Raw genomic sequence first — 25,145 nt, 5'->3', positions numbered from 1 at the left:
TTCAGCTGAATTTCAAAGCCAGTTACGCATGTGGTTCATGTAAACTAATGCTCCTGAAAATTGCTGCTTTTTAAACCCAATTTACAATATCACTCATTTTGGATGCTGCTCATTTCAAGCCTTTTGAAGTGCTGTTTTTATTTGCATATCTCTAGCATTGATTTTTGGATGTAACACTGCTGTGTTCTTTGTCTTTCTTAGTATTTGGTTGAGGTTGTCACTGCAGAAAAGACCACTCCTCCCAGCAGTGAGGTCTGTCTCACCCAGGTATTGCAAGGACGTTCAAGGACATGGTGCAGAGGAAATGGTTGTGCTTGCACAACCAGCTTGCATGCTAGAACTGCACATTAGCATGGTTTTGGTGCTTGCACAGTTTGCAGTAAAAATAAAGGTGATCAGCTGAAGAAGGCAGTGTAAGTCTGTGCGTAAGTCATGCTCAAAGCATGAGCCCTGTTAATGGATCCCCAGCTCTGCTCTCCCTTTTCCAAGCCTTGCACACCATACAGAGGTGGATCAGCACAGATCCACAGCCCCTCTCCAGCCTGGGTATCTGTTGGACCATGTGGAACCCCAGAGCAGGACAGAGGTTGTGACTTCATGCTCCACAAATGCAGAATTTCTGCTGGTCGGGCTCAGCTCTCAGAACCTGTTTCTCATGCAGGTTTTCTCAGATGGGGCCTGTCATACAGGGCCTCACAGCTCAGTGTTTAGACACGTGAGTGCTCTGGTTTAATCTATGTGGACAAATGCAGATTGATTGAGAAGACAGTACCCCAAAGGTCTCTGATTCACTCAAACACTTCCACACATCCCTATCTTCAGCCATGTGGAGTATTCAGTTTTTAATGATGCACACATTTGGACTAAAGAACAAGCTGCTCATGAGACTATATGAGTAGAAGGAGAGGCTGTGTTGATCAGCTCTTTTTCTGCTGGAAATGATTCATTCAGGTCACCCTTTTACTGTAAAAGTTTGGGAGCAGGAGTGAGGCATGCCAAGAGCTTAAAGGGCTGGAGTGGCTCCATTGGATGCAGAATTATGGAAGAAGGGTGAGAGGGTGGGGAGGAGAAGGGTCACTGCCCCCTCATGCTCCTGATCCTGGTCGTGGTCCTGCATGAGGTGACTTTTGCTGCTCTGGCTGCTGCTCTCCTGTGTGTGAGACTGATTGCTCAGTGCCTCTCTGTGACTGCCATGCCTCCTGTGGCCCTGCACTGCTGGCTGTCTGTGTCCCTGGGCTGTGGCTGTGGCTGGCTGAGTCCCTGGGCTGTGCCCATCACCCTGGGCACTGCAGGGAGAGCTGCCCCATCCCCACTGCCCTCAATGCACTCTGGGCAAAAGAGGAACTTGGAGAGTTGAGGCTGTGATTGCTGGGAAGGGTGTTGCTGTACCTCAGCAGCTGGATGGATGTCACTGAAAGTGAGAGAAGGGGAAGAAAACCCACAAAACAAGTTTTGGAAAAATCTTTATCAAACAATACCTGTTATGGGAACTGCTTTCAGTGAGATGCAAACACATTTTCCTTTCATTTCTGCAACTGTTCTGAGCTGCTTCATTAATAACAGACTTGTTTGGGAGACTGACAAGATGGGAACCAGCACTGTAATTACGCACTGCTCTTTTTGTGAGGACTGCCATGAAAACAATGCTGTGTTCTCATTTTCTCCAAAGACAGGCAAGGAAACAAATTTCTAGCACCTTGCCTTCTGTTGCAGCTGGACACAGTTCCAGACTGACATGAATCAATTAAAAGTGAAAATGTAACCCATAGAAACATTATTCAGTGAGCTTCATATAAAAGAAAGCATTTCTACTTGCCTAATTAAGGGATGAGAAAAAAAAGTATATATTTTTGGCAGTAGTTGTGGAAGTACTTCGCTTTTTTTCAAAAGTCAGACCATCATAGCACAAACAATTAACAAAAGAAAAATGTTTCCTTTTCCTGGAGTTGGCTAATTAAAAACTTTCTCCCTCATCAATTCACTGAACACCGAAGGAGACATTTTGTGGCTTTTTAGCACCTGGAATGCCATATTTATTTTTCAACTGAAAAACTGTATTATAGTGAACTGCCATACACACAGCTTACCTGGATTCGCTAAATAAAGGAGTGATCATCTTTATCATTGCTCTCTTGACTTTGTTTCGACATTCTTTTTAATGCAAATTTCCTAATCTAACTTGTAAAACATTTAATATTTAGAATATACTTCTTTAAGATCCATCAAAAGAGGCAAAGCTGCACAACAATGCCTGGTGCTGGAGCATTGTGAGCCTGCTACAAAGGAATGAGGTGATTCTTTCTTTCAGGTCAGAAGGTCAGGCTTCACTGCATTAATTTTGCTGAGTCTCTTTGTTATTTATAACAAACAAGGTCATTTATTTTCATTTCCTTGTTTCTAATTGCATGCATCTCCTCTGGAGTATGAACTCGGTAAACAGGTGGCTGAAATGCTGGGGAAAATACTTGAAGCTGTTCCAGAAAAAGGGCATGTCCCACACTGGTAAAGCAATTTGATGAGTTAGAGATTTAGTCATAGCAGGATGTGCACCTGCTTGAAAGCAAACACACTTCTCTTTGGCACACACAGATACATGCAAATTAAAAGAGATTATTTCACTCTGAATGGTGGGTTGATATTTGATCAAATTTAACACTGTATATTTTAAATAAAGCCTTGGTGTATATTAGTGAAATACAATCTCTTTTCAGCTGCTTTTGATTTTTTTTTTCAACTTCTCTTTGAGTATTACAAATGAATGATATTTCTTCACTAGCTGAGCCTACAAAAAGAGTATGTCTCTGGAGGAGAACTTTATCAGGGGATCTTTATGATGAGAACTACCTACATGCACTGAAAAAAAAATGGGATAATGAAAAGCTAGGATGTTTGACTGACAAGGAATAAACCAGATCTTAAATTTTTTATTCTAAAATGAATTCTCACAAATTAAAGGACATTCATTGGAGTGATAGTAGTGTGTCTTTTTAATCCTGTAAACCCCACGTTTCCAGGCAGCCCAAATGGAACTCCTAAATATATTCATGGGCAGCTTTTGCATAGGTAGTTATTGAATTTGCATTTCAAAATACTGGCACTGCAGGGCTAAATCTGTGGCTGCTTTGTCCTGAAAGATGAGATACACTGTGGACTACCTTGATTTTAGGGGTATTTGAGAATATAGCAGGAAGCAGTAATTGTCTGGCATGACTGAGCTTCTGTTGGTGGTTGAGAACAGGTCCAGGGCTGAATCCATAAGGGAAACAGAAGGAGATTTCTCAGCAAGGTCTTCCAGTTCCAGTTCCCCAGAGAATGGGAGGCACCATGCCCCATGTCCACAGGCTCTGCACTGAGCTCTGGAGCTTAAGAAATGTCTCTGAGCAAGGGGAAAGCGTGGGAGGAAAGCTGGAGAGATGGATGTATTGTGCCAAGAGCCAACCGTTTTGTCTCTTTTCAAAGATTGGGCATGGAGGGGTTGTTTGGAGGAGGCTCTGCAAGGGGCATGTATCCTCCTGCTTAAATTGCCCTTTTCTGCAGATTATTTCCGAAGATTGGGGCAGGGAGGGCAATTTGGTTGTAAGGACTGTGCTAGAGCTTTCATTGTTTAGGATCCATACTGTAGCTTTTCTATGAGAAGATTACTGTCCTGGGCTTTTCTTTCCATGCATATAAAAACATACTTTGTAATTTCAGGGAGACAATGTCATTAAATGGTATGTTGGAAGAAAGAAAATATTTTTTATCTCTAAAATCAATAAAAATCCAAATCCTTTCTTTAGCAAAATATTTGTTTCTTGAATGTAATTATAAATGTCATTGTACATTCTTCCTGACTTCAGTGCTTATCTTGAGGAGTTCAGTGAAAATAAATTGTTTTCATGAAAGCAGAGAAGCCATTTGATAAACACACTGTCTCAGAAAATTGTTCCTGAAGCAGAGGTCGTTCTCTCACTTTAAAAGAAAGAAAATATGTTTTAGAAAACAAGCAAGGCAGCAGAAAAAAAGCATTTTTTGTTTCAGACAATTCATTTTAAAAAGCAATGTGTAAATCACATGGAAAATTCTGCATTGATTATTTTGACTGCTGTAGAACCCTGGAATAAATGAAGTTGAAATAGACTTATATCAAAGAACATTGCATTTAGTAGCAAGTCGGAGTGTTATTTTACTACTGATTTTTTTTTTTAGATTTGGTTTTGTGATCAGATGTTTTATTAAATATTAGCTATTCATGGTAATGTGGACTGATTCTTTAAGACCAGCTTGGCACATACTGTTCATGAACTTCAGGAAATGGTCCTGAGAACTGGAATCTGTCCTTTCAACACTGAAAACGTGGCCACTGAGGCATACAAAAAAAAACCCAAACAAAACCCCATAAACAACAACAAAAAAAACCAAAAAAAAAACCCTTCAACTCAATAACTGAACATAAATCCCAAATGAAAGTATAGCAGTTCATTTAGAGATGTTATTGCAGTCCCTAATTACACCTTCAGAAATCTGTTCCCTAATTTTCAGTCTGATGAATTTATGTATGTGTCTATTACTAAGTCCCAAGCTCTATTGTACAAGTACTTATAAAATAATGCTTCATTTTTTTAATTCTCAGCTAGAATTATGCTGCTATTAATATCAGAGTTATTAATGTGCTCTCAGAAGACTACATCATTAATTAGAAGACCTAAAGGATAACTAATGGGTCCTTTGGAAGACTACTCCCAGTTATTGTATGGATCTGATCTATCCAAATAAAGCAGTATGTCTACAGCCCTATTAATTTTATTTTTAATATATCTTCACATTCCCTAGCATTGGTCACTAATTATTTAATGTTATAACCTGTGCTGGTAGATGGTGTGACACTAATATCATGGTAAGTCACTGTAACATTTGAAAGGGACATGATGACAGCAGCATTTTAAAATAATTACTTTTGTTTTTAAGGCATGACTATGAAACTACACTGCTTTTACCTTATACCTTGGCTGTGTCTCATCAAGTCCTTCATTGGCTTCCAAGAGATGACCAAAAGCCCATCCCTTCTACAGCCACCAACAAAGGATGTGCATTGTGGTCATTGAGGGTGGACAGAGCCACCTCCCCAGCTCTGGGGACAGCCACTGCTGCTTACCTTCCCCACAGGGTACCACACAGCTCTCAAGGGTGAGTATGCCCTTGAGTTGGGGATTGTTGAATTAAGCTCACAAAATCTCAGAAAGACATGTCATTGATTGTTCCAGAAACATCCCCACATCCTTCTTTAGGTGCTTTATATTGCATGTATATAATATATAAAGTATGCACCTGAAATATATCAGAGGTCATTTGTGTGTATTTCGAACCATTGCCTAAAAGAACATTGGATGAAATTAAAACTGAGAAACATGCATGAGTGAATTTGTTGCGGATACAAGGATTAAATGTAATCTTTCTCACCTGGAAAAACTCTTCAGTATATCTCACTAAGACTTTTCATTAATTCTTTCAGTAGATTTGGTTCTACTGTAAAATGAAAGTTTCTGCCTATCACATTCCTCTAGACTAACAGAGAAATTTAGAGAAGAATTTGGATTGCTCATAGTGAGCATATTTTTCTTTCTGTAGACATTGTCCTTGTAAATTCCCTGTAAAATGTAGATGCCAGTGGCTTTTTCCCCCCCCCTCATAATAGTTCCAGAAGTTTATATTCAACAAATGTATGAATGTGGAGAGAGCTGGAGGAGAAAACCAGAAACATACCACACAGCTTTATATCAACAGATGATCTAAATTATATATATATCTATGTATATATATATAAAACCATATACAGCACCATCTCTAACCAAGTTTTCATGTCTTGCTTTAAAATGGCATCCCTGAAAGAAAGGAATACACTGCATTAATTTCTTCTTTTCAGTTAAAACTTTTATTCTTTCATGCTAATCTAGACGTGACACTGTTCCAGTCATTGTTCTCCTAAAGAAGTGAATTTTCATATTACTGGACAGTTCCTTTACTGTTTTCAGTGCTGCAATCAGTTTGTTTTTCAACGTGGTCTTTATCCCACAATAACTGTGTACTAGTATGTGAGGATACTGTGACACTGCAGTCAATAGCAACAGGATATTCCCGCTGCCAAAAAGTAATCCTATATTGTCCATTACACACAGGTTTATTTTGGAAGGTTATGGAATACTTTCTTTAAAGCAGCAGAAACCTTTTTGCTGTAACATAGTTCAACAGTAGTGATGATTGTCTCTGCTCTCTAAACAACTCAAATATCTGCTTTTCTGGCAGAATATTATTTGAAATATTGTATGTGATTTGAGGTGGTAAAATACTTCAGGTAAACTAACAGACTTCAGAAACATCAAAGAGGCACATGTAAATCTTTGAAAAGTTTAATAATTTTATTTTAGTCCCAGTTTCACAAAGTAATGTATTTCCTAATTTGGGCCTGAAAGAATTTTCACAAACCAAAATCTTGCAGTTATGATTTTTTCCCCTTTGCAGCAATCCATACTTGTATTTTGAAATAATGATTTGTATTTTAAATGAATGATTATAGTTTTTAAATAATTATTTGATCTGCAGTTCTCTAGATGTGGCAACTGAGACAATGAGAAGGTAAATGATCATCTGGCAGGCAAGCACTAAACTCCAGCTCCCCCAGTTTGGCTTCTCCGATCTGTTGGCTGAAATTCCTTCCTTTACTGCAGGAAACATAGTCAGTGACTAATAAGTGTTTATTGATCTCTGCTTGAGATACTTGCTAAGAGATGTAGATATCAATGAATATTTGATCTGACTTAATGTTAAGAACAAAAGTCTTTTCTTTATTGCCTCACTTATATGGGATATTCATGCATGTGTGATCACTTCTAAACACCATCTGACTCTACCACCTGATGAGAAGGGGACTTCAGTGAGATAAATTCTAATGAATGAATATGCTATTAATTGTACTTTTTCTTAGCCAGAAGTTAGTAGTGTAGTTGTTTTGAAGGGTTAGTCAAAATATTATTGATTCTCAGCAGCTGTACTTGGTAAGTAGAATATGGGTCTAATTCAGAACTCATTGCAGCCAATTAAAGGGACTTTCTATTGATTTCAGGAGGATTTAGACTCTTTTCTAAGCCAGACCTGCTTGGTGCTCTTTCTTTTCTCCTTCTGTATTCCATCCTTTTTATTTTGTGCCCTTCCATCCTCCACATGTGCTCTGGGGGGAAGGGGCTAAGACAGTCTTAACAGGTGGCAGTAGAGATGTCCTATTCCTCCCTTTCCTCTTGTTCCTCCCAGTACTTACAGAAGCCAAAAGACAATGTAGGAGACTGAAGGAATAGTGGATCCTAGGATGCTGAATATTTACCTTTCTCTCTCCCTTTTCTTTCTCTTTCTCCCTCTTTCTTCTACCTTCCTCTTCTTAAAGCTGAACCAAAATTTTCCAGTAAGTACCTTGTGGTGTCTGGATAGTTTGCAAAGTGCTGTACTTCACCTGGATATTTTAAAATTTGCCAAGCACCTTTTTCTACTTAAGAGTTCTAAAGTTTGTGGGTAAAAGTTATTGAACCTCCTGAGAATTTGTGTGTTTCTTCCATGCACTGCCCAGAGTAAATCTAACTACCTTCCCCTAGGCCTGTGGAGAGGGCTGGGGCAATAGATGTGCACCCTGCGCTGTGCAAGCAAATGCCAGCTCTTTGTAGTGTTGGCTCTGCACTGTAAAACTGGAGCAGAGGGTTTCAGTCCATCCTTGGCTCGTTCCATCCCTTCTCCTTCATTTTCCTGCCCCTCCCATGCTTGCTGTCTTTGCCAGTGGGTGGGAACTGTGTGGTCAGAGACAGGGTGGGTTGCTGAGGTGTAATGCTTGTGGAGGACTTGGCTGCCTACCTGAGAATTTGGGTATTAAGAGATCTGGTCTGTTTGCTCTTACCTCTGAGGTTCCTTCCTGACCCTGTGGTTTGCTGGAGTAAATCTTCCAGTGCCTTTGTTGTTACTGAGCCTCAGATACTATTTCCATGTTACTGAACTGACACAGGGTTTGCAAATGCTCTAAGGATACAAAATTTGGCCTGGTATGGGGGAGAAAAAAAAAGAAAAAAGGTTGTAAGGCTTGTGTGGGAATCAGCCAGGCTTGGAACATTCATATTTACCTGTGCAAGTTGAAATGTTTCTGGGCAGCAGTGAGAATTTGTGCAGGCATACTTTCAAGTCTGTATGTGACTGATTCACTCAATACAATTTCTGTTCTTACATCAGAAAAGCAGTTTGAGTGTTCTTAATGGCTTTTAAAATTGAATTGTGATGATGAGTCAGAAGAAAGTATAGCTGAAGATGGAACAGAGTCACCATTTGTGTGTTGCTTCCTGAATCATAATTGTTGGCATCAGTAGGCATACATTCAAACCTTTATGAAACAAGGCGTTTTGAAGAGTTTCTTTGAAACTCAGGCTACCCAGGACCAGGGAAATTACTGGAGTACTCCACTTACTATAGATAGATACTTGCTTTTATTAAAAATACTTACTCAAAATTGCAAATACTTTATACTTCCGTCTACTCTGAAAGAAAAAAAAAATATGTTAGTAAATTTCAAAACCATAGTTTTACCGAAAGACCTTTAAGAGAATGGCTTGAGAGAAGAATTTGTTGGACTCTTTTCAAGCATCATGTATAAGAGGTTATAAATACTTTGGCTCATTTTCCACCTTTAAGGTACTCCTGAGATAAATGCACTTAAATGAATTGTAATAAGAAACACATAATGACATCATGTATATGGATTTAAAGTGTAGCAGAGATTGCTCAAGTTTACTTATTTAATATACTACATTGAAGAGGTGTTGAGAAAGAAAAACACATACCTATTTCTTTAGTTTGTACAATTCTCTCTGGTACAGTATCACATAAACAATAATATTTTATTTAAAAAGAAAAATAAATTAGCATATATATGCCAGCTTCTCTTCTCTTTTCTTTAGATAATTTTAGATCACTTATTTATTTCACTGCAGTCATACTAGTTCTTCTAAAGACTTTGGGCACTAGGTAGAGGTGACAAAGGTAGATTGTAGCCAGGAATTGTAATTCTTTTATTGTTGAAAATATTGAAGTTCTGCTTTAGTTTCATGATAGTATAAACAAAGAGTATTTCAAAGCTTTTCACCGAATCATATTTTGGGGGTATTTTGCCTAACCTGAATGTAATTCCTTTTTTTTTTTTTTAATGCTGACTGAGTCTGTTCCAATTTACATTAACTTTCTGAGCCAGTGATGTCAAAACGGAGTATTTTGGGGTATTACTGTTGTGGGTATTACTTTCAGAATGAACTCTGTTGGAAACAGCAGAATACTTAAAATCATCACTATTTACACCACCATTATTTGCTCATCTCCTGACCCCAAGTCTTCTAACCAGTGGCAGTAGGTGCCAGTCCCCCGGAGCACCCGCTGTGCCTCCTGCTGCAGGTGCTCCCATTGCTGGCCCCGCAGCAGAGGCTGCTGCTCGAGCAGGGGACAGGAGAGGTGAGCTGCCCTTGCACTGCCCATGGATCACACAGGTCTGCAGCCTTGCAGTGCCTGCTTGCAGTGCAGCAACAGGACCAAAGCCAGACTTGGAATAATTTGCTGTTCATTCCTCACTCATGTAGTCTTCCTCTGAATTCAGTGGAAGTATGCTTTCAGATTTCATTAGAAGAGTTGTGACCCAGAGCTAGGCAGTGGGAAATAGCTGTGTTCATAGAGCAGAGCAGCCCAGAACTTGAGGGCAACGATCTGTTCCTATACCTGAGAATCTGCTTAATGTAACGTGTGCACTTGGGTAGAATTCTACTTTTACTTTCAGCCTCAGTTGAAAGATGTTTGCTGTGCCTGTACACTACCACTTTTCCATCACTGTGTTGGAGAAATGCTCTAATGCGATGTTGCATTTTGAAACAGTTTCATTTCTTTTTCTGAAAAATTTGTTTCTCTCAGGAGCATAAGTAATTTTTTGCCACAGATATGGGGTGTGCCTGTGCGAATATTCTGCGCTATATGTGCCTTAACCACTCCTCTCCTAGTAACAGAGTACATTTTGCAGTCTTTTCCCTTTGGTTAAAAACAGTTGCCATAATGAATATGAAATTGGATTAGGTATTTGATAGTGTATGCCTGTTATCTTTGCTATCGAGGCATTTACCCATTCATACACAGTTTTCCAGAGAGTTCAATTCTGAATACTCTATGGAAATACAAAAATGTATCTGTACTATGTTTAATTCTGCTCTTAGTGCAAAATACCATACTAGAGATGTTTGCTTCAAAGTGTGATACATCAGAATCAATAACCTGAGTAAGGGTGATCTGGCATGTCCTATGCAACCAGGAGCTACCTGTACCACTTGTGCCACAAATATTGAACATAAGATTTCTAGGAATAGAATTGGGAAGATGTTCCTTTTTACATGATGTAGCTATGGACTGTTTTACAGTTTGCTCCCGTTTGCACTGTTTTTAAACAGTGAAGAATCATGCCTAGAGATGAAGTAAGGGGCACTAAGCTCCTGAGGCAGGCATCGGAAGTGGGACTGAGCATGGGCCCAAGGATGTCGGTCCTTCAGAGAAGGTCTTGCTGCTGTTGTGCAGTTAGGCCTTGTATACTTATATATACCTTGTATACCATTGCTATTTTGCAGCCAAATGGAGGAAACTCCATCTGGGGTGTACTTTCAGCTGCATGAGAACTGCCCAGGAATCCAGCCTAGACCCAAAAGGCAATCCTCTCCCTGTCACAGAAACCTTGACTCCGGGGCGTGTTTCCATCCTTCTTCCTTGCACCTTGCCTGCAGGGCTCAAGTTGTAAGGTTAAATGGCCTTGTGCTGCTTTAGTGTTTTCTCCAAAAGTTCTGGAGCAGGTTTTCAGGTCAGCAAAGCAACATGCAAGGGACCAGATACGGCTGGGCTGGGCTGGGCTGTGCCTACGACTGACAAAACAAATTTGGGTTATTAGCAGGTTGCTTTGACTCATCACCCGGAGACTTTGAGAGTGTGAGGAGGTTTCTGTGAGGCAGGCTACTGTGCTTTAAAGTTTTGCTCTTGACAGCAGGTTAAAAAAACTTGTTTCTTCTGCTACCTACCTGACGCAGCAAGGCAGCGGTGTGAATCGATAAAGTGCATTATCCAAAAAAAAAAAAAAAAAAAGCGGAAAACTGGTGGAAGCTGTGAAAGTTACTCACCTGGAACCTTCCGGGAGCGACGACAGCCATGGGCAGGGCCGCTGCCGGCCCCGCTCCGGCCCGGGCGGGCGAGCGGCGGCGCGGGCGCGCACCGGGCGGGGGGGGCTGCGGGCGGCGGGAGGGGCGCGGCGGGGCGGGGAGGGGCGCGGGCCCGGCCGCTCCGCCCGGGAGCGCTGCCAGCGCGGCGCCGCTCGCTCGGCACTTCGCCCCGCAGCGCGCAGCCCTGTTGCACCGAGTCCGGGGTAGCCGCCCCCTCCCCGGCAGCGCGGGGCGGCCGCGGCCCCGCCGTGCCCCGCTCCTCCGGCGGTGACGGTCCCCCCGCCTTTGTCGGGCGGACAGCAGCGGCCGGTCCGTCCGTCAGTCCGTCCGCGCCGGGCGCGTGGCTCCTTTGTGTACAGCAGCTGCTCCTGAATGCGGAGGCAAAGCCTGTGGCTTGGCACTGAGCTTTTAAAAAACAACAGCCCTCCCTCCCTCCTTCCCTCTCCCCTGCCCTCCCTCCTTCCCTCCCCTCCCCTCCTTCCGCCGAGGTGGACGGGCATCCACCTGGGGTCCGCTGCCCACCTCTCCTCTCATCCTCCTCTCTTCTCCTCCTTGTTTACCTGCACTTTTCCGCCTCTTCTTCCCCGCTGTCTCCGCCGCCCCCCGGCCCTCGCTCGTCCCCGCTCTCGGGCAGGCTCGGCGCCCCGCAGCTCCGCTCCGACGGCGGTTTGCCCGTGCCCCTACCCCGGGGAAGGCACTTGAAGGTGGATCTATTAAACCTCCCGGCGGTCTCTCCAAGTGGACCAAATCTCCAGCATGGATGTAAGATTTTATCCGGCTGCGGCGGGCAGCGCGCTCCCCGGAGACCCCGCCAACCTGGACTTTGCCCAGTGCTTGGGTTACTACAACTACAACAAGGTGATTATTCCCGCGGGTGTTAATTCCTTGTGCTGCTGCCCGGGCCGGTTGCCCGCGGACCGGAGTTGGGGCTCCGTCAGGGCGGGGAGGCTCGGGGCTGGGGGATGCCCGGGGCGGGTGCGCCCGCCTCTCTCCGCGGGGCCGAGGGATGCCCGGCCCCGGAAAGTTGTGGTCGGCGGCCGCCGCGGGGCTCGCCCCGGGGAACCTGCCCTCGGGCCGGTGCTCGGGCGGTTCAGAAGGGTGCGAGCGGCAGACAGCTGGGAAGAGCTCGGGCAGGCGATCCTGCTCCCTGTGGCCGGCGAACAAAGGCGCGTCCCGAGCGCGCAGCGCTCGCGGTGGGCTCGGGACTTGCCGAACTTTCCCCGGGCGGGAGCCGCGGCGGCTCCCGGCGCGTCGGGCTCGGATGGCCCTGTGAGGAGAGGACAGAGCCTCCCTCTGCTCTCTTCTCTCGGCTCAGCGCGGCTCTGTTATGGCCAGTTCCTAACTAGAGGATTATCCAAACGGGAGGATTATCTAAAAGTGCATCAGCTGCTGGTACAGGAGGGTAACTAACGCTCCGTTTTGGCGAGGGCTGTCACAGAAGTTGCAGTACCACTTCTGTCTATTCACACCTCTGCGGCATGTGCAGTGTTTGGAGTAAACGTTACAGTCAGAAGCAATAGTAATTTCTCAGTGTCTTACCTTCATTTACAGAAATATGTGTTAATAATACGGGGATGATTTACCACAAATTACCCAAATCTGAGAAAGGCAAAGTTGAGAATGACACTGTGACTCATGCTATTTTGAAAAAGACTTAGCTGTTTGCACTGTGATGTGTCAATAGCACATTGAGCTATTAGCACTGGGCCCTCACACATGCACATAAAGATCCCTTTCACTCTGTGTTTTTCCTGGTGCTATGTTTGTCCAACCTCTGGGGCCTTTTGTGAGGCACCGTATGAGATGCTGGGGAAAAGAAGGGTGCTGCATGAAGCCTGAACTTACGTTAAATCCTATTTTTTTTTCAATAATCCTTTCCAAACGAAGAGATGAACTTTGCTGGAATACAAAGCTCACTTTCAGAGAGAGAAGTAACGTGCGTTCAAATAGATTCAGTAGCTGGAGAAAACTTTCTCCTAGAGAAATCGCGTCTGGGTAGCTGTCGTGGGTGGACTCCTGTGTGGCTCTGCAGGCCGATGTCCACGGGAGCCGCCGCTGCAGAAGTTTGGCGGGCGGTGCCCGGCCCGTGTCCAGCTGGCCGCGCTGTCCGGCCCGTGTCCAGCTGGCCGCGGAGCGGCGGTGCCGGCGGGGCGCGCACGGCCCGCGCATGCGCCCCCGCGGGGCCGGCGGCGTGCGGCTTTGTTAGCGCGGTGCGGGAACACGCTGGGGCGTGAATTAAAGATGAAATGTCAGCCCCAACTTTGAGTGCTGCTAAGGACTCCGGGAGCTCTAAAATGCCTCGTAAATGTCCGCTGTTGGCTGATAAGCCGGCTAATTTTGGAAACTTGCAGCGCTTACTGGCAGCCGGCGTGTTTACTGTAAATTTCACTTGTGCTGTGACTTTCCCGTGTTGTGCACGGCGGGCTTAATTCAAGCTCTGGTACAGGTTACTCTGTAGGCTCTTTCTAATTTTTTTTTTTTTTTGTACGTCCAAAATTTTTAATATCTTCTGAATACCGGTAGTTTCTTGTGTACATTAACTTGCTGCTAGTGCACAGTTATCGATAACCTTTTAACTGTATTTCCCATCGTTGTACAATGAGAACAGAGTGTGCATTCAGAAAAAGTCAAAAGTAACTTACTTTTGGCCTATTCAGAAACACATTTCAGTTGCTGTGTTCCTGAACATAATTTTGGCAAGTACCTTGTAGGCCAGGCTTTCAGTCTGCAGCAGAAAATATTTTAATTAACAGACTACAGCTCGTGATGCTTGTGTCTTATAATAGATATCTTTGTATGCAAAAAGCCTGATCCGGAGCAGGCTGACACACGCGGAATTGTGTTGCTGTTGCTGTGAGCTCTTCATTGGCTCAGCTGGGAAGACAGCAACGTGGTGTACAGGTGTTTCAAGGACAGAAGAAGAATTTGTGAATGAGTTCCTCGAAAGGATAGTCCTAACTATGTTAATCTAATCTCATTTTCTGCATTGTTTATAATCTGTAATAGGAGTCACTGTAAGTTTGTGGGATTTTTTAATTATTCTGATAAAGAGAGTGCATCTGTTTTGATATCTTGCCTCCCTGCTTTGCTTTCCTTGTCATCTGTCTTTTCCCCTGTGTTTTGAAAGAAAATAAATGATTGTTCTGTTAGGTACAGAGATGACCAGAAGGCATTGAAAAAAAGGGCTGAAATATTTACTCTGCTGAAGTAAATGTGAGAACTGTTATTGATTTCACTAGGGACAGTATTTCACCTCAAGTCTTTCTGAAACTCATTTGAGTGTCCTGCCCACTCACCCATGCCTGCTTCATTGTTAGGAGCTGAATCCATATTCTCCTTGTGACAGTGACATTGCCTGTGACAACTGCCGGGAAGCAGCGTGATGGCAAGAGTAAACAGACTACGTGGTTTTATATATGTGCAAAAGCAGAATTATTTATGTGAAAATATTCTCAAGATCATTAAGACATAGAGTTGATGGCGTATGGCCTGCCTGTGGAAAATTGTATCTTGCATCACAGTGTCTAAAAATAGCAAATATAAAGCCTTTTAGTGCAAATACATTGCACCCTGTGAGACAATGCTACCTTCCACCTGCATGCTTTGCACAGAATTTCCCAGGACTGTAGGGTTTTTGTCCTTCAGTGGATGCAACACTGGCAGAATGTGGCAGACTGACCCATGAACCCCCAGGCAGGATCTCGGGGTGCCCTGTGAGGAGGGGTCAGAGGTGGGGGGGAAGCTGCATCCTGAGTCCTGGGTTTGGAACCAGGCATACTGAGGAGCTGTGCTGGCACTGACCTGCAGGCAGCCTTTGGCTGGATTCCACCCCAACTGCTTTCTAAGTGCAATGCTGTGCTTTTGAAATTGGTGCTCAATACTGGATAAGAAGACCTAAGGGTGAGGGATGCCATCTTGGGGATTTTTAGAGAAGAGTTAGTGTTGAGTACATGACAGGTGTTTGAAATGGACTGATGTACACACACATCCCTGCCACCATTGGGAGTACAGCAGTTTCTAGGAGGTTCATTGGGGTTGCTTTTGGTGAGGTAGTGCAACATGGCATGGACACGTAGAGGGCAAGAGAGGAAACACGGGCACAGAAGTGCAGTGATTTGTCCAAGGTTACACAGTCGGTCACTGACATAATCAGGGCCACAACCAAGGTATTCTGAGATTCAGTCCAGTGGTTTATGCTGAATCTCATTTACTCTAATAGGATTACTTACATGTTTAAAGTAAAGCATGTGCTTAAGTGCTTTGCTGGATCAGGGCCACATTTGATAAGTTTTCAGCCCTGATGTGAGAGTACATTACTTGACCCTGCATGGGTCTGGTGGTGGTTCGGGATAACAGCGATCCACTTCTGCTTCATGGAATTGCACAAGTGAAACCATGGTTTGCCTGCTTCTAGAAGAATCCTGCTGCAGTATACTAAAAAAAAAATCACTGAAAAGGAGCTATAAAAATTACAGAAAGTTGAAAGAGACCAGCTGTTGTAAAACATTCTGCTTCTGTTTTGAGCCCTTTTATGGTTCTGCAGATGGAGAATGATTTTGGACATTCAGTACAGTTGAGTAGCTTTTTCTAAACAAACTTTTTCACTTATTGAGTAAATTATATGTCTTGTACTAAAAATATTTAGGGAACTAGTATTCATCCTGGCATATACTTTTTTTTTTTTTTAAGGAGCTGTAGTTCTTATAATGACATTTGGAAAAAGTGAAAATTCCAAAATCTAAATACATACAGCTCAGTGCTTGAGTTATCATATTAAATTCCAGAATCCTTACTTCATTATTTAGCTGCCTGCATTTTATAACGTTTATCTCTACTACACAGATTGTCCTCAAAGGATACAAGTTTCAAACATACATACCTTAATTTAGGCACTACCATACATATGAGATTGTCAGAGCTTGATGTTTTTGGCTGAAATATTTTTCATTTGACAAAGGAAGCTCGAAGTTTATCTTGTTCTTCCAGAGGTAAAGCAAAGACAGCAATAGTTTAGTAGCAGCTAAACTGGGGCTCTAAGTCATTCCCGTTAGAGGGTGTTGTTAGGAAAAAGTGGATTAGAGTTATGCAAATAATTTAAAACTACTCTTCTTGCAAATGTAGTGTGGCTCTGTATGCATAGGTTTTCCTCTCCTGCAGCAGATGGTGAGAGACAATGGGTGCATGTATGTTGCTAAGATAGAAAGCTCCATGCTCACTCATCAGCTGCCCTGCAAGTATGCTTGTTTACATCTGGGCTCTGCTCTGTTGCAGACGGGGCAGTCTCTGCTGCTCTGTGCTGGGTTCGTGTGTGTGTCCACAGCCTGACCATGACAGAGGTGGCCCCAGCTGATGGGAGAGGGCCACAAAACACCAGGGAGCTCCCAAAAAGTAGAGATGTGTAGCAGAGACACAAACACAGGTCTTGTTGGAGACAGTTTAGGCAGAGGACTGTGAACTTTCTGTTGCAGTATCAACTCGGTAAATTACATTTTATCACCAGTATTTTCCACTGAGCTTCTGGCACATGTGGCAAGTGTGCTCAACTGCTTCTTTCCCAGAACAGCCAGCCCATGCCTTGGATACCTCAAAACCTCAGGACTGTGTAGGCAACTACTGCTAGGGAGCAAAAAACTTCCCAAAATATTTATCTGTCTAGTCTAGCACTAAAATTGTTGGATATATAATTTCTACTCCCTGGAAGAGGAAGTGAAATGTCATATAAGTATGTCCATCAGAATGAAAATTACAATTTGTATCATCACCCCACCTTACATTATGCTGTTTTGGAGGCAGAGTCACCCCTGAGGTTTTCTAAGAGCTGTCTGTGAAACAGGAAACAAACCCCTGTATGCCAAAACTGTGCAAGAACCTGTGGTGCTCAGAATGAACACCTGTAATGGGGATACTGATTGGATTGTGCAGTGTACAATTTTTCTGTTGCTCACATAATGCAGCTCCTATACTGAATGTACCGTTTCTTGGTTGAGAGTTGATTGTATAAAAAATATACTTTGTAGAAGTCAATTTTTTAGAATTTTTTTTTAGATATTTTCATTACAGTGGGTTACAACCATATCAGTAAGATGCTTGCAGTAATGTACAGTAATGCATGAAGAGTTGGAATGCAATGCTTAGGAGATATTTAGAGTACTTAAGGAATGTGAGGAAATCATTAGTGGGTGGAGTTTTTAAAATGATAATATTTTGTAGCAATCACAACTATGGGGTGGTGGGCCATGGACATGGAGCTGCTCTTCACACCTCCGGCTCTGGAGTGAGGAAACATTGACCAAATCCACTGGGATGACGAGAACCTCATTCCCATAGTACCACCCATAGCACACCACGTTGTACTTCACAGACAGGTACCCAGTCCAGCCTTATAATGGATTATCACAAATTTATAATAAAATCTAAAATAGAAGCACAGGAAATAACAGCCTCTATTCTTTGGCAGATACTCAAGAGGAGGCTCTCAGTTGTGTGATTCATTTGTTGCAGTTTTGTGCAGTGTCAGACAAAGTGAGGCCATTCAAACTGTAACCTGTGGTTTGTGCTGCAGCTTTTATTAAATTTACAGTTAATACATCCTTATATACTTGTTGAATTCTGATACTCCTTAAAAACCTAAGTAATGCTATTGGATGATGATGATCAAATTTAAGAGAAGAATTTGTACAGCACTAATCCTACCTTTTTATCTGTAATCACTTTTCTACTGCCATAAAATTGAGTACTGTTATACCGACCTAATGGCAGGGTTGAATTTTCAAATGCTTCACACTCTTATCTGATAGCTGTTCTGTACTGTTACCTGTCTGTGTGATGTATTTACAGAGTGCCAGTCACCATAGTATCTTTGTGATGATTGCTACCAAAATTGAGAACTCTGAGGTGAAAATCTAATCAGGACTTTAGATAACAATGTGACACAAGAGCCTTCTGGTTTTGCCTCTGTGCTCTGTTCAGATGAAGACTTAGATGAGATCATGCTTGCTGCCACGTTATTCATTTTTTATTTTTGTAACAAGATTTCTATTTCACATCTTTTCCACTGATGTTAGCATGTGTCAAAACAATCCAAATCCTGTTTTGAATGTATTGTCTCTGTTTATACCTGAAACAATGTATTCAAAATCACAGGCATTACAGGGCATCTGAAATATTAAAAACAAAAGGAGAGATTCTCATTACACAATGCTTCTGCCATGGGTAACCTTGAATATCCAAACAGATGTTTTCATGAACTTCTTCATTCACTTCATGGTAATGGGCAGATTAGCTGAAAATATTATTTTCATCACATTAAAAATAACTGAGTCTTATGAGCAGAGTACTGGAAGTATGATTGACCAGTGCTGCAAACTGAGTTGTGTTGGAAAAGGTGTGCTACTGCAACTAGACAATGTTAGTTTATAATTGAAAATGAAAACTGTTTTAAGCAAACAGTTCATCTAGTTTTCAGTTTGTTTGTATAGTTCATGTTCCAGCTCTTGGCATTCAGTGTTTGCTGTTTATTCCTGCACAACCAGTTTGCCCAGCAGCCACATTTGGTTGAAAAGCTCCATATCAAGAGGGAAAAGAAAAACAATCCATTCTCAAAAACTGTAAGTTGTAAGTATCCCTTGTATCCCTTGTAGTTTTTACATCCACAGAAGACCCATTCAGTGTGGCCATCTTTCACTTACTTACATGTACATTAGATCAGGGTATTTCATGGAGAAATTTTTATCCATTCAGTGTTTTATTTTCACTGTTTCAAAGTAACAGGCCTTCTTACTGTCTGGGTCACTAGAGCCACATGTTATCCTTCCTGGCCAAAGACTTGTGAGAGCTGAGGCTAACATGGAAAGGAGTGGGTTGTGACATAGGTTAAAAACAAAGGGTGTTTTGGGATGAAATAGCAGGACTTGGACTGGTTACCTCTGAAATAAGGGATCAGAGGTCTCAGCTACTGGCTGGGTGAGAGCTGTAGAGGCAGCAGTGCAGGGATCTCCTCACTTTCCTGATCTGCTTTTACCACGTATGTAAGTGATGGTTAGGTTAAATCATTATGTCAAAGTAGAACATTTTTTCAGGCAGATACATTTGCATCTGGATTTTCCTTCTCTACAGTGAATGTTCTGAAGAGTTTTGATCAACTGGGCAACCTAACTAAAGGTTGGAAATACATACAATTACCAGGATGGTAGGATTTGTGGAAAATGAAGTCTACGTGCAGATGGTTGAGATCACTTGAGGTGAGGTGTCTTCATCTCTCCCTTTGATTTCCTTAAGAAATTTGGTAAGAGAAGCTCTGCTGTGTTTGGCATTCCAAGTGGTTATAGTTAGTATTGTAATTCTCTAAGCAGTTAATATGAGAGAAATTAGATGGGAACCTGAAATCTAAATAGTTTTAGACATCCAAGTTAATGAAGTAGGGGTTTTTTTTGTTTGTTTTGGGATGTCTTATTTGTTTTTGTTGTTGTTGTGGGGTTTTTGTACGTTTTTTTGCAAGGAAACAACATGAGCTTTAAGAATCATCCTTTCTATCCCAATGGGACAATGCCTGTATTCAAAGTCACTGAATTATATAAAGGTTTGTAGGTTCAGGACATATTTAAACACCTCAGTATTGATTAACTGTCTAATTTTGATAAGAAAATGGTCTTAAAACCATGCAAAAATCAATTGCTGAATGTTGGAGTAGCTTATTTTCAGAGCAGATCATATTTATCTGCCATTCTTTTTATGCTACTCTCTTTATGGTTGTAAGGCTTACACAAATAGTTGATTTTGTGAATGGTTTGGGATACTGTATTTCAGTAGTTGTTATTAATAAAATTTGTTATTAATAAACTGCTTTTGTTAAACAGTGCTTTTATCAGTGAACTATTTACCTGATGGGGATTAACAGTCCTCTATTTGCATTCTTTAAATAAAGAAGAATTTTATTAGGCAAGGAAAAATAATAATTTTGTTTGCTTTAATAGGTTAATGCTGTTACTTTTGTGGTTTCCTGAAAAGCATGTGGCTGAAATGATGATGATGATGATAATAGGTGGTGACCATGTAAATATGAGGCTATTGTGCTATTGATCTTTTGTAGCAAAAAACTTGGTAATTGTGGTTTCCTACCACAACCCAACATGGTTCTTTTTTCTCCTGTTGTTTTGCTTGATACAGTTTAAAATATGTAGTACATGTTATATTTAAAAAAAGCCGATTCTATACATGCAGTAAAAACCCCAGAATTTTACGATGCATTCCCTGCTGTTTTTCACAGCAGAACATGAAGTAAAAACAAGACTGATCTCAAAACTACACTGGACCATAGATGTAAATACACCGTGAGGTACAAACACAGGAGCTTAGTATAGATTTGCACTACAAAGCAATCATGAGAGTAAATAATATGTTTATGCCTATGTGACTTTCTGTTTGTGGTTTTATGAGAGTGTCCAATCGCTATGTTGCAAATGTGAAGTCATTTGTATCAATTTATTTTGTCCTTCCAAATAATTTGCAATTTCAGGATATTGTTAAATAAGAGTATCTAACAGATGCTTCTGCTGTCCTTTCCTCCTGACGTTTTTAAATCCTACTTAGAGCTATCTTTATGCTCCCGTGGTGGTGCAGCTGAGACCCAAGGAGAGCATGTGGAGTGGTAAATCAGATGTTATGTCACACAGGGCAGCCAGGCTTCCTAAACAGTGGCTTGCATCACTGCTTCCATGATAGAGATCTACCTGCTGTTTATGACAGAGCAGAAGTGCCTTTGTTTCATTCTCATACCTTCATCTAAGCCTCTTTTAACCTAATAGCTCTGTGCTGGGGTCTTGGATGATGCTGGTAAGGTGCTTTGGGTATTTGTTGTATGGCTTCTGTAATTGTTGTTCCAAGGATGTGACAAGGCCTCAGTGTGTGCAGTCTCAGTTCTCAGGGTTGTCTCACCTGGTCTGACTCCAGCACTCTGAGTCAGCTGTCCCTGTGTGTCCGTGGCTGCGGTGCAGCGGTTCAGTGCTCCCTGCTCTCCCTGGCCTGCCTGATGGAGACAATGGCTTGTTCTGCGATTTTCCCTTCCTGGAATCAGCATTGTGGGTGCCTTTGCTGTGAGAGGGCTCTTGGAGTGTGCTTTGCCTCAGCACATTCCTTGGGTGGCTTTCTGATCTCCCCGTGGCTCTGCCGCCTGCTCTGGCTTGGGCTGGCTGGCTGATGGCACGTACCAAAACCCTGTGGGGCCACCACAGCTGGGCCAGAACCTCGGTCTATGTGCAGCTCAGACTGAATTAGGTGAAAGACAGGCAGCTAATCTAGGGCTAAATATGACTCAGAGCGATTAATCATGGATCATATGAAAGAAAAATATGTTTATGAAATACCTACTCAAGCAGGCAAACAAACAGCACTTCAGTGTTGTGCATACACAGGTGTGTGGTATGTCCAGTGTGCAGCTTAGAGATCAATCTTGCTCTTCTACCTGTAATTCTTCACAACAAACAGCTATAGAATGCTAGTGTGAGCTTCTGTGTTTATTTTGCCTCAATCTGCAGCTATAGCTTGCCCAGTTTAAGTAGAAAACTGTTTTTCTAAATTTAGTTGGCAAACAACTTGTGATAGGATAGCAGCCTTTTTCTGTCTTCTCTGCTAGAAAGTGTTTGAGTAGGGATGGTGAAGATTGGCTTTGACTTCTATCAGCACAAATATATTGCTGGTGATAACTTATCATAGGAGTATGCTGCCTATCTCCTGTATTCTTGTCTCTAGTAAATAGCAATTTTTCAAGGGAGGTCTCAGAATTTGCCCTTCTGTTAATAGTCTGGTTGAGAGTTTACATACCAGAAAATAATCCTGATTCTTTGCAAAGGGCTTGTTTTTTTGCTTTTTTTTGTTGTTGTGGTTTTTTTTTGTTTTTTTGGTTTTTTTTTTTTTTGAGGTTTGTGTTGGGTTTTGTAAAGAAAATTGGCAGCTATTGCTTGTAATACATGTAACTAATAAATGTGAAATTGAAAACGTGACTCTTGGACAGTCACACATTTTTAAACTCAGACAATGTGTATTGGTTTGCCCCAGTTCTAACACAGTGCCACTGCTTGGAAAATGTGGGGAGGGGCACTTTGTTCCTGCACAGAATACCTGCATTAGGATACAAACATCTTCTTTGGAGATCATGGGGCTCCTTATGATGGCATGTAGCATTTGGATTGCTAACTAACTGAGTTCCATTATAGTGCACTCTGCATCATATTCTGTGTCATTTGTGTGTTTATGCAGATTTCTAAATAGAAGCTTTTAAGGTTATTCCATCATGAGGCATAAGTGAGAGACAGTGATAAAAAGCTTGATTTATTATGACTAACTGCAGGTGAACACTGTTGTTATGCCTCATTCTGAGTGTTTCTGTGACTCAAAAAGAGCTCCATTAAAATACCATGACGTCAATGGAGTATTTTAAATGCATATGAAAGGATAAAGTCTAGAAATCATAATAGTAAAAGTATCTATCCATATACTTTTAGACTAAATAAAGCATTTGTAGATCTTCTGAGTTTCATTTATTCTCTGTGTGGGTGAGACCTGATATCAAGGATACATTTTCTTTCTGCTCCCCCAGATGTAACCTTTTTTCTTTTAAAATAAATGTGAAAGTAGAAGAAGGAACAATATCCATGGAGGAAAGTGATTTTGTACCTTCAGGCTCATGAAATCAGATTGATACTTTGCAGCTGTAGTGAATACAACCAATGCACCACCAATCTGGCACAGAATTTTAACAGTGAGAAATCTTTGATCTTCTTCTTTTTAATGATTTTTTCCCAATTCTTCTTATTTTGCTCATTCTTAGAGTTTTGCTTCATCTTCCACACTTCTGTGGTAGGAAGCAGTCTTTGCATTATCTGTTGCCAAAGGAAATGGCCATTTGTTGATTTAAAAAGATATGAAAAGGGATGTGAAACACCTTGGGGACAAAGAGGGAATAGTGCCTTGGGAACACTGCTAAATATTTACAATTGGAGGATCAAGTGTTTTCAGTCTCTCTGAGATCTTAAACTTCTTTCTTTTGTTGGCAAGAAGCAGGAGTGGAAGGGGGTGAAAATATATGTTATTCCTATTTAAAACTTTTCCCTTCATTTTAAAGAACTGATCTTTCCTTTTCATTTGATCAAAAGAAAGAGACACGTTCATCTTTGCTTCTCAGTTCAGTTTGTTTATGGCATCCAAGCAAAGGAGCTTGTATCTGCAGCCTTTCCCCCCAAAACTCAAGTATCCAGGGGTCATTGAATGCAGAAGTAAGAAATAAGATTTTAGATGATAAATCTCAGTATGTATGCTAGAGCAAGGCCAGTTGCTTATTGATCCTAGCTACTGAAGTTTTCCCTGTGAAGCTGATTTATGTTTATCTTAAAAAAATAATCAATCAGTGAGACAAACTGGACTTCATGTAAGAACTGATTTAAAACATATTCGGCTTTTTCTTTCTCATCCTTACTTTGCAAGAAAATCTTCTGTGGATTCAAAAGGAGAGGGTGCAATCCTGCTCTTGCGCATAGGAATATGCTCTCGTTAAACAAGAGAGTTGTATCTGCTTTTAAATTGAACTTCATAAATTTGCTGGGAAAAATTCAGCTCACAGGGTGTATTTTGAAATAGTAGTTTTTGGGCACTGAACCACTCATTTCCTAAAAGGATAAAGCCAGTTCTTTGTACCTATTGACAAGACAAAGGAATCAGTGCTGCTGTGAGGACAGGCTGTAGTGTTGGTAAGTGTTAACTCTGGCTGGTGGGAAACACCACTTCTGCTGGGCCTCTCACCCTTACCAGAAACAACACATTGGCTTCACTGGTTTTGTGAAAACATAATGATTATTGTGTTTACTCTGGCTTAGATACCAAACAAAATGAAGGAAAAGACTACATTCAGCTGAGAAGGTGGAGATAATCTTCATGTCTGAAGCATGAAAGAACTGACACACAGGATTGCATGTCTGGCAGAAAAGTTTAGGTTTTTTTTTTTAATAAGTGCCTTATACTGGAGAATTAATTTTTCTTACGAGAAGAAGACATAAGAGCCAGTATCTATGGCCTAACAGTAATAATGGAAAATGGAGGGTGAGAAAGAAAACAGTGTTGTTCCAAGCATGGGTGTATAAACATTGGCCATGAGTTTAGATTGAGAAGGAGAGGAAAGCCTTTCTCTCCAGAGGGCTGAGCTACTGAGGCAGCAGCCTTTGCATAGGGAAGCAGCAGCAGTCACTTTTAAGAGTTGATGTCATGTGGCTGGGTGAAACACAGGCCATGGGGTTGGCTGTACTTTTAGTCTTGTTTAATGTTGTTGTTTTAGGTTTCATCTTTACATTCCTAAGTATGTGATATTGAATTTGTCTTATGCACTCTGTGAGTCTTAGAGAGAGTCTGTGAGACTGGACAAGGCAACCACAGATGTGATAGTTACTTACACACTTAGTAATGACTTCAAAGTATTGCAAAACAGCTAGTAAAGAAAATTCATGTCTGAAGTCTAATTGTATAATGGAAAACAATCAGAAATGAGATCTATAGATGGTAGATAGTTATCTAGTATCTCTTAATGAATGCGGAGAGACTATTCAGTTCTTCCTTCAGAAGTGGTGAGCTTTTCCTTAGTGGTGATGAGGAGGGAGGGAAAGGTGTTTAAGCATCTGAGGTGGTGGAACAATCCACATCTGGAATCTTGACAATCTCTAGAGGTGTGGTATTAAATCATTAGATGGTTTGTCTTGATGTGGAAGTGCACATCAGGTAATCATCTGCTTGCTCACCTCCATGCTCTGCTAACTGTTAGCTGTCTCAGTTTTTTTAGAACACAGCATTCAAAGGAAATAAGCTTTGTACTGGATCCTGTGGTGTTCATTTGTATTATATTTTTAGTTCAGTGTAAAAAAAAAAAAA

At 41.7% G+C, this 25,145-nt stretch overlaps 1 protein-coding gene across 2 annotated transcripts in view; it reads left to right on the top strand.

The window, feature by feature from the left end:
• The first annotated feature begins 11,765 nt into the window (after positions 1 to 11,765).
• The window catches only part of TOX3 (TOX high mobility group box family member 3), a 74,197-nt gene continuing 60,817 nt past the window's right edge, over positions 11,766 to 25,145 (top strand). For both annotated transcript variants that reach the window (XM_053953257.1, XM_053953256.1), the window contains exon 1: positions 11,766 to 12,095. In XM_053953257.1, coding sequence (XP_053809232.1) covers positions 11,994 to 12,095 — 102 coding nt within the window. In that variant the 5' untranslated portion in view covers positions 11,766 to 11,993. The remainder of the gene's footprint in view (positions 12,096 to 25,145) is intronic.

Source organism: Vidua chalybeata, chromosome 11 (genome assembly GCF_026979565.1).
Source record: "Vidua chalybeata isolate OUT-0048 chromosome 11, bVidCha1 merged haplotype, whole genome shotgun sequence".
Lineage (NCBI taxonomy): Eukaryota > Metazoa > Chordata > Aves > Passeriformes > Viduidae > Vidua > Vidua chalybeata.
Note: the sequence above shows the minus strand (reverse complement) of the source record. Positions and strands in the feature narration are given on the sequence as shown.